We start from the raw sequence: 14,426 nt of genomic DNA on the forward strand, positions 1-14,426 counted from the left end.
AGTGTTCTTGTGGCTGAGACAAAATACCCAAAGTTAAAAGGGGGAAGATTTATTTGGTGTACAGTTCTTAGAGGTTTCAGTCCATAGTCTGGCTCCAAGGCAGAGTGGCATGGCAGAAGGATATGGCAGAGGAGAAACAGTTCATGGCAGGCAAAAGACAACAAAGCAAGCAATCAAGCAAGTCCAAGACACTTCAGTGGCTTTTTTTTGTGGGGGGGGGGTACCAGGGTTCAAACTCAGTTGCGCTTGCCAGGCAGGTGTGGCACCACTGAGCTACATCCCCTGCCCTCTCAGCAGCTTCTTTCTGGCCCTTTTATATTCAATCTAGGCTATAGGGCTTAGGGTGGGTACCAAACCAATCAGTGGAATAATTTAGTAATCACACACCCTTAACGTAGCACCACACACTCTAGATTCAGCCACCTCTGAAAAGGCTGCCCATGACTGCATGAGGCTTTAGGGGGACATCTAGACACAGCCATAACACCTAGTATTTGTTGAATAAAGAAGTGAATTTGTCCTGCTCTGTCATCACTTGTTTTAATCTGTTTTGTAGACTAGATACCTTGCATATTGTTTATAATAAGATAGAGTTGTTTTTTATAATGTCTATGATACTTTAAGTGGGAATAGGGAAAAGTGGGGCTTCAGTTGCAAGGAATTTTGAACTCATAACATCTTTGAGAGTGGAAAATTAGTATCATTGGTTTTGTTCATAGTGTCCCTGTAACTTGTGTTCTCTGCTTCTCATGTTACATGCTTTTGAGCATTTCTGCCTATTTTTGTAACTTCAGAAATCACCCAGTTGGTAATAATTTCCAATTTTTTATTTCTAGTTCAGAGTTCTCTTCTGAATTCTTTTTTTTTAAATTTTATTTTATTGGTACAATTTAGGTATACAATATAATGACATTCATCATTGGAAATTTGCACCTTTATATACTCTATCGTGGTTCATATTTTTCCACCTTCCCCTGCCCTCCCTCAACCCCTCCATCCCTCCCTATTTAGAAAGACTTAGTTTCAATTTTTTCATTTTCTCATATTAATTCCATTCCCTTCTTTCCTTTTCCCTACTCCTCCCACTTCCCCTTTGCCCCTTTTCTTCCTAATTCGTATTATCTAGTATACCTTTTAGTCCTTATTTAGACTTTCAGTTTCTCACACTAGAGAAACTATTCAGTATTTACATGTGTGTCCTGCTTATTTCACTTAAGAGTATAACCTCAATGTGCATCCATTTAGCTATAAATATCTCTAATTTCTCATTTTTTATGGCTGAGTAGTACCCCATTTTATTAAAAAAACACATTTTGTTTATCCAGTCTCCAGATGATGGGCATTTGGGCTGCTTTCAAATTTTAGCTGTTACAAATTGTGCTGCTATGAACATGGGTACACATATATCACTGTGGTCTGATTCTTTTAATTCTTTGGGAAAGATACCAGCTGGGTCAAATGGGACTTCCAGTCCTAGTTCTTTGAGGTATTTCCATACTGATTTCCATAGTGATTGCACCAGTCTACACTCCCACCAGCAGTGGAGCAGGGTTCCTCTTTCCCCCTAGCCCCCCCAGCATTTGTTATTGGTTGATTTCACGATAGCAGCCATTCTTTCTGGGGTGAGGTGGAATCTCAGTGTTGTTTTCGTCTGCATCTCTCGAATGACCAGTGATGTTGAATATTTTTCATATGTTTATTTGCCATTTCTACTTCTTTTTGAGAGAAATGTCTGTTCATTTCAGATGCCCATTTTTGGACTGGGTCTTTAAATTTGGGAGGTCTGATGTTTTTAAGTTCTTTATAGATTCTAGATAGTAGACCTTTGTCTGAGGGACCGCTGGTGAAAAGTTTTTCCCACATTGTGGGTTGTCTCTTCACCTTGCTGGTGGTTTCTCTTGCTGTACAGAAGCTTTTTAGTAAGAAGAGATCCCACTTGTTGATTGTTTGTGCTAGTTCACGGGCAACTGAGGTTTTGTTCATAAAATCTTTTCCTGCACCAGTGTCTTAAGGAGTTCTATCTAACCTCTGTTCCAGGAGATTCAGAGTTTCTATTTTAATATTTAGATCCTTAATCCATTTCAATTTTAGTTTAGTGCATGGTGAGAAATATAGTTCTAGTTTTAATCTTTGGCAAGTTGAAACCCAATTTTCCCAGCACCATTTAGTAGAGACTGTCTTTCCTCCAGTGAGGGTGTTTGGCTCCTTTATCGAAGATGAGATAGCTGAGTGTGTCTGGAGTAGTTTCGGCATCTTCTAATCTGTTCCACTGGTCCTCAGGTCTGCTTCTTTGCCAGTGCCATGCTGTTTTTAATCACAGTAGCTTTGTAGTAGAGTTTCAAGTTGGGGGTTGTGATACCCACTGCCATGTCTCTGTTACCTAGAATTGCTTTTGCTATTCTGAGTCTCTTCTTGTTCCAAATGAAGTTTTGGATTGTTTTCTCAAGGTCCGTGAAGTATGCTGCTGGGATTTCAATTGGGATTGCATTGAATCTATGTAGCAGTTTTGGAAGTATGGCCACTTTCACTATGTTGATCTTTCTTACCCAGGAGCAAGGGATGTCTTTCCATTTTCTGATATCCTCTTCATTCTCTCTTTTCAGAGTACTGTAGTTTTCAGAGAAGAGGTCTTTGATTTCTTTTGTTAGGTTGATTCCTAGGTATTTCAGTTTTTTGGATGTTATTGTGAAAGGAATTGTTTGCCCTATTTCTGTCTCAGTGAGTCTATTGTTCGTGTAGAGGAAAGCTATTGATTTTTGTGTGTTGACCTTGCATCCAGCTACTCTACTGAATTTGGTTATTAAGTCTAGAAGACTTTTGGTGGAGTTCTTGGGGTCTTCTATATAGAGTATCATGTCATCTGCAAATAATGACAATTTGACTGCTTCATTTCCTATCTTTATTCCTTTTATTTCTTTCTCTTGTCTAATTGCCATGACTAATGTTTCCAGACTGTATTGAACAAGAGTAGTGATAGTGGACATCCTTGTCTTGTTCCTGATTTTAAGTGCGAAGGATTTCAGTTTTTGACCATTTAGTATGATGTTGGCTGTTGGTTTTCCATAGATAGCTTTTATCAGATTGAGGTAGAGACCATCTATTCCAATTTTTGTAGGGTTTTTATCATAAATGCATGTTGGATTTTGTCAAATGGTTTTTCTGCATCTATCATATGGCTTTTGTCCTTGGCTCTATTGATATAGTGTATTATATTGATTGATCGATTTGCATATGTTAAACCATTCCTGCATCCCTGGGATGAATCCCACTTGGTCAGGGTGTTCCACTGCTCCCAGCCCAGAGGAAGGGGCTTCTGGACTGCCGTTCCACTGCTCCCAGCCCAGAGGAAGGGGCTTCCGGGGCACCGTTCCACTGCTCCCAGCCCTGAGGTAGGGGCTTTTGGGCCACCGTTCCACTGCTCCCAGCTCAGAGGTAGGGGCTTCTGGGCCGCTGTTCCACCACTACCAGCCCAGAGGAAGGGGCTTCCCGGCCCCCCTCCCACCCTTCCCAGCCCAGAGGTAGGGGCTTTCGGGCTGCTGTTCCACCACTCCCAGCACAGAGGAGGTAAGCCGTGTGGGTGCCAACAGCACCCCCGCCCCGCCGCATCGAAATGAGAAGACATGTAAACAAGTCTTAAAACCAGACTTCCATATCACCTACAGCAACCCCAAAGGGAAAGGAGATGGAACACTCTTTTGATACTCAACCACCTGGACTCCCTGAACTGGCAACAAAAGAGGATCTGGAAAAAATGAAATCAGAAATAATTTCTCAGATAACAGCAGAGATTGTGCCCATACTGCCAGACATGATTAATAAATCTAGAGAGGACACAGATGAAAAAATAGAGGAGCTGAGGAACATGATGGAATCCCAACCTAGGAAACAAATGAAATCCATAAAACAGATACAGATTTCCAGGAGATGAAAAATTCTATTGAAAGTCTACACAGCAGAATGAGCCAATGTGAGGACAGAATTTCAGATATAGAAGATAAGATTGCAGTTAGTGACCAGGAAAAGAAAAGTTGCTTCAAAATTGTAAGGGAACAGAAGAAATCAATCCAGCAGCTGCTAGATGATGCAAAGAAGAATAACGTAAGACTGATTGGAGTCAACGAAGAAACAGGAGAGTGCAGATGACATAAAAAATTGTTCACAGAAGTAATGGCAGAAAACTTCCCAAGCAGGAGAAAAGAACTTGACATATAGATAAGTGAGGCATTTAGGACTCCAACTAACCTTGATCAAAAAAAATCTACATATAGGCATATAATTGTTAAGATTCCAGAAATCCAACAGAAGAACAGAGTTCTACAAGCAGTTAGAGAAAAGAAGCAAATCACATACAAAGGAAAGCTCTTCTGGATTCTAAGTAGCAATATTACGTAGCCTTCTGAATATTTCTTGTCATATCTCTTAAGAACACTTCTAACTCAAAGCATTTAAAATTGAACTTTTCCAACTGTGTTCAGCCTTGTAGGTGATCACTATGATTTATGATTTCTTTGCCTTTCCCAGGAAATCATTAGTGTCCAAACCCTCTCAAATGTGTGTGCATGTGCATGTGTGTGTGCACGTGTGCATGCACGTGTGCATGTGTTTATGGTTTTTTTTCAGTGTGGTGCTGGTTGTGGAACCTAGGGCCTCCAGCTTGTTACCGTTGAACTACATCTCCAGCCCCTGAATCATACTTTTTTACAGATACCAAATAGCTACCTAGTGCTGCTGTTTTGTCCATATAGTTTTCCATCTGGATTTCTGCAGTAGGGTGTTGGCTTCCTGCTTTGAGGTTTGCTCTATTCTCCACACTGTTCTCCACACTGTTGATCAGATTATCTAAGAGAGCGATTCTCTTGAGAGGGCCACAACGAGCTGCCCCTCACACACATGCTAAGCATGAACCCAACACAACTAAACTACACCCCCAGCCCTCTCTTGAACTCTGTCAAAGTCAACTTGCAGAATCCCCTCCCAGATTATTAATAAATGCCTTCTGGAAGTGACATCTGGTCATGTATAGTTGGAAAAGATCCACCAGGATGCCAGTCAGTACTCCTGGTTAAGAACTGTTCTTTATTTAAAGTACAATTTTAATAATTTAACTCTGATTAGAATTCTTTAGAGGCTGTTTATTTCCTTGAAGTCAAACTATGAGTTCTTTCTTGAATGTACAGTACTTTTCTAGAGTTTGGCTCCTGTGTGCTTCATAGTCCATCCTCCAAATTCTACCATGTAGAACTACTTGCAGGTCTACTGATGTGCCATCTTGATGTACATTTTCAGGTCTTTGTATGTACTGTTTTATCTTCTTGGAATAGTTTCTTTCGTTGGATTATTTTTTCTTCCTTTCAGTGCTCACCTGTCGCTTCCTGGAGGAAGCCTTCCCATACCTTGTTAAGTTTGTCTATTTTCTTATGTCTTTTTATTTCTGAATCATCCAGTCTCTAGGATAACACTTGGCAGCCAATAAATGTCAGATGTATAAATGTTGGCCTCACCTTTAGGTACAATAATAACATTGACTGAACATTGACTGTGTGCTAAATGCAATACTGTGCTATGTATTTGCTTTATCATTTACTTTAACAACATCCTGGCAAAGGTGGATATTATTATTAGCTTTTTTCAGTAGAGTGGATTGAACTCAGGACCTTTGCACTAAGCTTCATTCTTGGACTTTTTTTTTTTTTTTGAGATGGAGTCTTGCTAATTTGCTGTGTTGACCACTCTGGGCTTGAACTTTCAATCCTCCTGCCTCAGTATCTCAGAGTACTGGCATTAGAAGTATGTACCACCACACCTGGCAACCCATATTTTAGAGTTGAGGAAACTGAGGCTTATGTAGTTAGCTTCAAGTCGCAGAATTTATACTAAACTAGATTTGAATCCTCCTGCCTGTTTGCAGAGCCTGTGCTTTTAACAGCTGTTAAATATTTGTTTAAAGGTTCTTTAATTTTCAAATTCATGATAAATATTTCCTTAACAAGGGCTGAGTATTTATGGGCTCTAGGTTTTTGTTTTTAATTCTCAGACTATGTTTAGCTAAAATAAAATACAGTTTTATAAAGTATTTAGCCTGTTAGTGTGAGAGAGATGTTAAGAGTTGTAAATGCAGTTATTTCCAAACATAATGTAAAGAGAGTAGACTAAGTGTTTATTTCATACAGATTTTTTTATTAAAGAATATTGTATAATAGATGAAGTAAAAATTTTATTGTTGCTCAGAATATTGGAACTGCAAAAAACATTAGGCTATATAAATAAGAAAACTAGTACTATGCAAAACTACATGTTTTATTCAAAGTGTTGTACCATTTATTTGCAGAATCACAACATAGTTTCACAACTATGAGAAGTTGATATATCTAAGACTAAAACAGTATTTTGAAAGCTTAAAAAGAATTTTGTTTTTATTATATTTTAGTTCCAGTTGCTGAAATCTTTAACACAAAGAGAAGAAAGGGATACAGCTACTTAAGGCAAAAATCATTCATTCAGTGCTTAAGTAACTTATAACTTCTGTGCAAGTACTAGGCTTGTTTATTTGGGATTTAACATATTTCACAGAATTTTGCTAATTTTAAAATCTGCAATGTGTCTATTCCTTAAGTGTTATAGACATGTGGGTAGGTTACCCAAGGAATAGCCTTATATGTTATTAATATCTGGATATAAACCATAAGATAGCATATTCTTAACATTCAAACTTTTTTCTTATATTCTAATTTTACTACATGAATTACCACCTTAGATGAGATTTTTGTCTCAGTTTTCTCATCTGCCTTAAAACTTAATTTTCTCTGTTACAGAAAATTAGATTAAAATGGTAGGGAAATGACTTTCATATTTAAGGTAGAGAGTAGTAACTGAATAATTGGGGGGGGGCTTGTTTTGATTTTGAGGAAAAAGTCAGATTCTTTAAAAATTTAAATGACAGGAACTGAAGGAAGACAGTAGTTTCCCCTGCAAAATTCTGGCCTCATCCTGAAGACTGTTCATGCCCCATTCATGAGTGAGGAAAGGAGATGGAAGATCAAACTTTAATGTTAGGCTGAGAATAAAAGGATTGAGACAGATTTCTCGACTCTGTCCTTTTCTCTTGACCTCAGCTTTAGGTAATGTTCAGTCTGTAGGAAGATGGTAGAGTCTTCTATAGGTCTCTTCCCCACCCATCCATCTTGAGGGTTAGGATGGATTCACAGGAACTAGAAACAAAGACCAGATTTTGAGGCATGTTTTATCCCTCCCTGGTTTAAGAAAATAATCTAGCTTTTAAAAAAAATAACGAATTTCAACAAACATTAACTGTTATATGATTGATTACAAGGTTAAGCCTTCTGAAATTTATTTTAAGTCTATAAAGATGATATATACTGTATAGGTTTTGTTTGCAGTGCAAGGGATTAAACTCAGGGCCTCACACATGCTATCCAAGTTCTTTCCCACAAAATTACACTACCAGCCCTCTATGTACCAAATTGGATGGCTACAGTTTTTGTTGAGATGTAATTCACATACTAGCCATGCATAGTTGCACTGTCATCCCAGCTACTTGGGAGGCTGAGGCTGGGGGGTCATGAGCTTGATGCCAGCCTGGACAATTTAGTGAGACACTGTCTTGAAATAAAGTGAGACATTGTCTAGAAATAAAATAGTTGAGGTATGGTTCAGGGGTAGAGCATTTGCCTAGCATGCATGAAGTCCTGGGTTAAATCTTTTGTACCACCAAAAAACAAAAACGATCCATATTATTAACATGATTTGTCTTGATATTGACCATTATCACTGACTAGGGTAGTATTTGTCAAGTTTCTATACTCTGTACTTATCCCTCCCTACTTCAATATTGTACTCTTTGGAAGAATATCATGAGGAATAGTCTGGGGCGGGGGGGGGGTATGTACATAAATTCTTTGGAATTCATCAAGGGAGATTTGTGTCTTCCCTCTTTTTTTTTTTTATTGGTACCGGGGATCGAACTTGGGTTCTTGCGCTTGTGAGGCAGGCAGCGGAACCACTGAGCTAAATCCCTGGCCCCGTTTCCCCTCTATTATTTATTTATTTATTTAATCATTTACTGTTTCAGTATCAACACATGAATATATAATTTATGTGTTGGATTACAATCCAGTGTACTTTTACTTTATTCAAAATATTCTAACTTTGCTCATTGAGCTTTTTTAGTTGGCTTCTGAGTCTCTTTGGTGTACCCCCATAAATGTAGGCAGTTTGCTGCATTTCTTTATTTTCTTCTGTGTTTCTCTTTTTGAGCAATTTTTTATTTTCTGGCACTATATGAAAATGCAGGCTGATCTTGCATATTTTCTGCCCCAGTACTAGAGCCATTTCTCCAAGGAGCCCTGGTTCCTCTCCCTTGGAGAATAAATGATGTTAGAGGCCAAGGTCTGAGTACTAGATATGCTTTGGCTACTAGAGCATTTTTGCATTTAAGCTGTCAGCTGAGAGAGTAAGGGGATACATGTGTGTTAGACTGCTTTAATAATAGGGAATAATTGCTGTGATAATTTGAAAAGCAGATAAAATAGGAGTATTTTGAAAAATAACAGGACATTTGATTTTTTTATATTGAAATTCAAATTGTAGCTAAAATGAGTAGCAAAAAATGTGAAGTTAGGGCTGAGGATTTAGCTCAGTGGCGCTGCAAAAAAAAATGTGAAGTTAGACTTGTACCTCACACCTATACAAAAATTAACTAAAAATGGATCATAACCATAAATGCAAAAGTAAATCCATAGCACATAGAAAATATAGACATACATCTTCATGCTCTTGGGTTTCTAATAATTTCTTAGACATGCTGTCATGTAGCACAATAAAAGAAAAAATAAAGTGGACTTTATCAAAATTGAAATTTTTTGCTGCAAGTGATACCACCAAGAAAATACAGAGGTCCAGGTGTGGTGCTGCATGCCAGTAATCCCAGTACCCTGGGAGGCTGAGGCAGAATGATCACAAATTTGAGCCCAGACTGGACAGCTTAGCAATTTAGCACAAATCTGTCCCCAAAATAAAAAAGGCTAGGGATGTAGCTCAGTGTGAAGGCCCTGGGTTCAATCCCCAGTAAACCCCATCCTCCCAAGTGTACATTAAACTCTTCAAAAGATTGCTTAGAGAAATTAAATACTTACATAAATAGATATATCATACTCATGGATTAGAAGATTCAATACTTATTTTAAATGGTACTTTCCCCCAAACTGAAGTATAGATCCTATATAATATTTTTTGTAGAATCTGACAACTCTTAAAATTTATGAGGTTACCTATGATATCCAGAACAAGATTGTTTGCATATTTGTTTTGTACAATGGCAGAGATCCAACTGAGAACCTTGCATGTGGAAGGCAAGCACCCTATCACTGAGCTACATTCTCCAGCCCAAAATAACTTTGAAAAAGAACAAAGTTGAAAGATTTACATTACTGAATTCCAGGCTTATAAAGCTACAGTTAACAAGACTATGTGACATGAACAGTCATGTTAGCATAGCAGAACAATTAAGATGGGCCTCAAATATATGATTAGTTGATTTTTTAAATTAATTAATTTATTTGCTGTACTGGGGATTGAACCCAAAGCCTTCAGGCTGAGCTACATCTCTGGCCCTTTTAAAAAAATTTTTATTTGAAACAGAATCTCACCACTAAGTCACTTAGGTTGCTCAGGCTAGGCTCAAACTAGTGATCTTCTTGTCACAGCCTCCTAGTGCCATTGGCCTGGCAGATTAGTTGATTTTTGTTAGAAATACCAAGGCAATTCAGTAGGTAAAGAATGAAATGTACAAAATGTAATATGTAGAGTTGGTATAGCTCAGTGACAGAGTGCTTGCCTAGCTTCTGTGAGGCCCTGGGTTTAATCCTCAGCACTACAAATAATTATTATTATTCCAAGTCTTTATGCCATATACAAAAATTAACTCCTAATGGATCATAGACCTATGTAGAAAAGTTAATACAGGTTGAACGTCCCTCATCCAAAATCTGAAAGTTTTAGATACTGAAATGACTCTCAAAAATTTTCAAATTTTAGGGGATGGGGATGTGGCTCAATGACAGAGCACTTGCCTAGCATGTGCAAGGCCACCAGGGATCAAATTCAGGACCTTGCGCTTGCGAGGCAGGTGGTGGCACCACTGAGCTAAATCCCTGGCCCCCGAAAAAATTTTTTTGAGGTTTTAGAACACTCCAGATTTTGGACTTTCAGATTTTAGATGCTCAGTAAAGGCCATACAAATAAATTCAAAATCTGAGAAACTGATTTTTTTTTGTTTTTGTTTTGATACTGAGGATCAAATATAGGGCCTTGTGCACACTAGGCAAGTGCTCTACCAGTGCAGTCCTAAAATTTTTAATAAAAGAAAAATGTTACAAGCTGACTATAGGGAACCCTTTAGGACACCCCCCCCCGAATACCTATAGGGAGAATAATGGAATAAAAGAGACAGAAACAATATTCACTGTGCAATGGGGGACTGGGAGGAATCTGTGTAGTGGATCAGCTTCCACAAACTTCAGATGAACCCACTTTTATTATTCAGAAAGAGGCGAAGGGAAGCACGTAGTATACCATCCCAGGAACAGCACCCGTAGTAAGTTTAGAATAGCCAGATAGGGACCAAGTTCAGCATCTCAAAGGGAAGAGTTAAGGTCTTTCCCCATACCAGGATGTCTGCATCATTTATTGTCCCCATTAGAAGTTATCTTGCCTTAGCTATGATTATGGCTTTCCACATAACCAGAAAGTCTGTGATCTTATGCATACTTCTCTGTTCCTGAGGCAAGTTAACCCAGATGTGAGGCCTTTCTCTAATCTGGCCCCTCACCTCTGTGCATATCATGGCTGGTCCCCAACAGCTCTCCATACGGTAGTTTTCCTTTATCCATGGTTTTGCTTTCCATTGTTTCATTTACCCAGTTATCCTTGGTCTGAGGTAAGGAAGAGGTAGACTCTTCCTTAGTTTTAAATTGCATACCTGTCTGAGTTGCATGATGAAATCTCTAGCTTTCTCTCCTCATCCTGACCAGGATATGAATCATCCCTTTGTCCAGTGCATTCACTACCTGCTCATTAGTCCCTTAGTAGCCATCTGTATCATCAGCTCACCGGTCATGGTTTCATAGTAGTTGTGTTCAAGTAACCCTTATTTGCTAATGGTCTCAAACTACAATAAGTGTTTTATTTTGTTAATCCCTTACTGTGCCTAATTTATAAATTAAAGCTTTATAATAGAAATATAGCTCTGTGGTAGACCACTTGCTTAACATATGTGAGGCCCTGGGTTCACTTCCCAGTACCATCAAAACAGAACAAAAAAATAACATATCCACCAAAGATTTGTACACAGGTGTTCATGGCAGGTTTATTCTTAGTGGCTCCTAACTAACAAGTTAAATGTCCCTAGTAAGTGAATAGGTAAACATACTGGGTTATATTCATATAGTTTAATGAAAATGAATTAACTGCTTGTGAATGGAGCAACATGGATTTTTTTTTTTTTTTTTTGGTACCAGGGATCAAACTTGGGACCTTGCAAGGCAGTCAGCGGAACCACTGAGCTAAATCCCTGGCAACATGGATGTATCTTTAAAAAAAAAACATGCTCAGTAAAATAGCCTAGCAGAAAAAAAGCATATATTATATGATTCCAATTATATGAAATACTGGAATAGGTTTGCTAATTTATAGTGACAGTTGGGATTATTGGTGGTTGTCTGGGGCTGGGGTGTGGTTTAAAAAGTGATGGCAAAGGAGTATGTGAAAACTTGTGATGCCCGTGTCTTCATATTTATTGGGGTGGCACTGTTGTTAAAGTGGTATATAAATTTATTAAAACACATTGAACTATTTACAGTACTTAAAATGGGTATGCTCCCTTATATGTATTATACTTTAATAAAGTTGACTTTGTGTGTGTGTGTGTGTCTGTGTGTGTCTGTGTCTGTGTGGTGGTGCTGGGGATCAGACCCAGGGCCTTGTGCATGCTAAGCAGCCATTGTACCACTCAGCTACTTCCTCAGCCAATAAAGTTGATTTTGAGTTAGAAAAATATTAAGTATATTCTAAAATAGAATCTTTCAAACAGAAACAAAATCCATGTCCTGTATCTAATTAATAATAGAGCCATACAAAGAATAGTTCCTTTCTTTTGAATCCTTATTCTTTTTTTCTTTTCTTTTTTTTGGTACCGGGGATCGAACTCAGGACCTTGCGCTTGCGAGGCAGGCGCCGGAACCACTGAGCTAAACCCCCAGCCCTTTGAATCCTTATTCTAACTGTATAGCCTTACTGAAATATGATTTTGGGGACAAAAAAGCGCTGTAAGTAAATACTGACCTTTACTTAGTAGGTTTATTTTTGGTAGCATGCTATTACAGTATTCTTGGATAAGGTGCCGAATAAATATATTGATGTAATTGTGAACCAGGATTTTGACTGTAGGTGATCAAAGATAACCTGCAGATTGGAAATGAGGGAAGATGAGGAAATCAGTTGCCTACCTAATTTCAAAGGCTTTACAAGAAAGTTCACATTGACAACTTTTTTTTTTTTTTTTTTTTTTTTGGTGCCAGGGATCGAACTCAGATCCTTCCGCTTGCACAGCAGGCGGCGAAACCAGTGAGCCAAATCCCCGGCCCAACATTGACAACTCTTTTCGAATCAAATACAAATTTCCTCATCTTCCCTCAAGGGCTTTACAAATAGTAGGCAAGCTCTCTACTACCACTGAACTATATAGTCCCAACCTCAAAATTGGGAAATTGGGATATGACTACATTTTGTATGATTATTGAATCAGTGTTAAATTTCTTCATGTCTAATGATGATTGGCCCTTTAAGAGAAGGGCCTTATTCCTAGAAGATACAGCTAAAGTATTTAGGGTTGCAGTACCACAATGTCTGCAAGTTATTTTTAAGGGGTTTAAAGAAAGAAATATAAAATATTAATTACTGTTCAATCTTAACTGGTAGGTATAGTATATGAGTGTTCATTGTACTATTTTTGATTTTTTGTGGGCTTAAAATATTCAAAATAAAAATTAAAAGGGAAAATTACCTTGTTCTGAATTATTTTCAAAATGTTTGAGTTACTGGGAAGTAATATAAATTTATTTGAATTATCTGATGTTCCATAGAATGTCAGAACTAAAGAGGCTTTTGAATTTATTTTCTTTGGTCCCTTTTTCATATAGGTGAATAAATTAGCCCAACAGTAATGAGTCGCTTATATAAATCACACTGTAAGCCAGCAGTAGAGCTTAAACAGTGAACTCAGGTCTGTTTCCCAGGATATTACTGTCTGCACTGTACCCTGCTATGTCTCCTAGTAAAAGGCCTCTGAGGTAAAGCTGAATAAAGGTAAATACTATGGATCATTTTTCCCTTTTGTACAACTTCAGTATATTTTCCCCATTGTGACAATGGATTTGTGAACTTGTGAGACTTATCTGTTGGGTCAAAGCCTTCTACTACTATAATCTGTTTTGTTTTTACCAGTTCCACACAATCCCCAGTTAAGGCAAGTTCTGTTTTCAATAGTTGTTCTTGAAAAACATTTTGTTTTGGTACTGGGGATCAGACTCGGGACCTTTTGCTTGCGAGGTAGGCGGCAGAACCACTGAGCTAAATCCCTGGCCCTGTCCTTGAAAATTTTTGATGGTATAGTTTAGGCTGTGTGTTTTGGGTTACTGATTTTTTAATATCCTCTAGTTTAAGCTATGAAGAAGGACCTCCCTCCCAGTCTGGACCAGATCTCCAGAGACAGATGTTTGCAGCCTCTCATCAGCTTCCTGCATATGCACCCACACCTCAGCCAGCTGGTACAGTTCTCTTGTGAAGTGTGCTCCCAGCCGGGGTACAGTGAGTGAAGAAGAGAAACTGGGGTTTATGTTTTGGGTTATAGATGTAATATGTGGGGCATGAGTATGCCATGGGAAATGCCAAAGTGAAAATGAGATGAAAAACTTTGGTTTTTTTACAGGTAGTGTATATAATTGAGAAATCTTATGCATCTTTGAAGAGTTTAGATTATGATGCTTGGTTAAATTAATATTTGTTTGCTGTTTTAAAATAAGACCATTTAGTATAATAGAATTTTTTGGATTCAGTTTTCAGAAATCCTTTTTTAGACTAGGAATAGAATTTATGTAAGTATATATTTTTTACTTTGGGGTTTGTTTTATCTTTCAATGTAGGGCTTTCAGGAATATTTGAGACGAATGTGAACAGTGCCAGCACCAACACTAAAGAATCTTCTGTGATGAATTTTCTCTCCACTATTGAGTCGCGAACTGCTCAGGCTGCTTCTTCAGGAACTACTCTTCTACCACAGTTCAGGGCTCCATCCTGGCAGACAGGTGATTCTTTGTTTTTGGAATTTTTAAGTTCTTTAAAAATGCCAATCA

The 14,426-nt window shown here is 38.1% G+C and overlaps 1 protein-coding gene across 4 annotated transcripts in view; it reads left to right on the top strand.

The window, feature by feature from the left end:
* Qser1 (glutamine and serine rich 1) overlaps positions 1-14,426 on the top strand; it is an 84,755-nt gene that overhangs the window by 18,797 nt on the left and 51,532 nt on the right. For 2 of the 4 annotated variants that reach the window (XM_013074806.3, XM_013074807.3), the window contains exons 2-3: positions 13,732-13,841; positions 14,217-14,378. In XM_013074806.3, coding sequence (XP_012930260.2) covers positions 13,732-13,841; positions 14,217-14,378 — 272 coding nt within the window. Of the gene's footprint in view, positions 1-847; positions 13,842-14,216; positions 14,379-14,426 lie in introns of those variants that run through there. The other 2 variants (XM_087205536.1, XM_087205535.1) reach the window with 2 other exon arrangements.

The sequence above is a fragment of the Heterocephalus glaber genome, unplaced genomic scaffold (genome assembly GCF_053883595.1).
Source record: "Heterocephalus glaber isolate CG9 unplaced genomic scaffold, H.glaber_assembly_v1.0 deba00000594, whole genome shotgun sequence".
In the NCBI taxonomy this organism is placed as follows: domain Eukaryota; kingdom Metazoa; phylum Chordata; class Mammalia; order Rodentia; family Bathyergidae; genus Heterocephalus; species Heterocephalus glaber.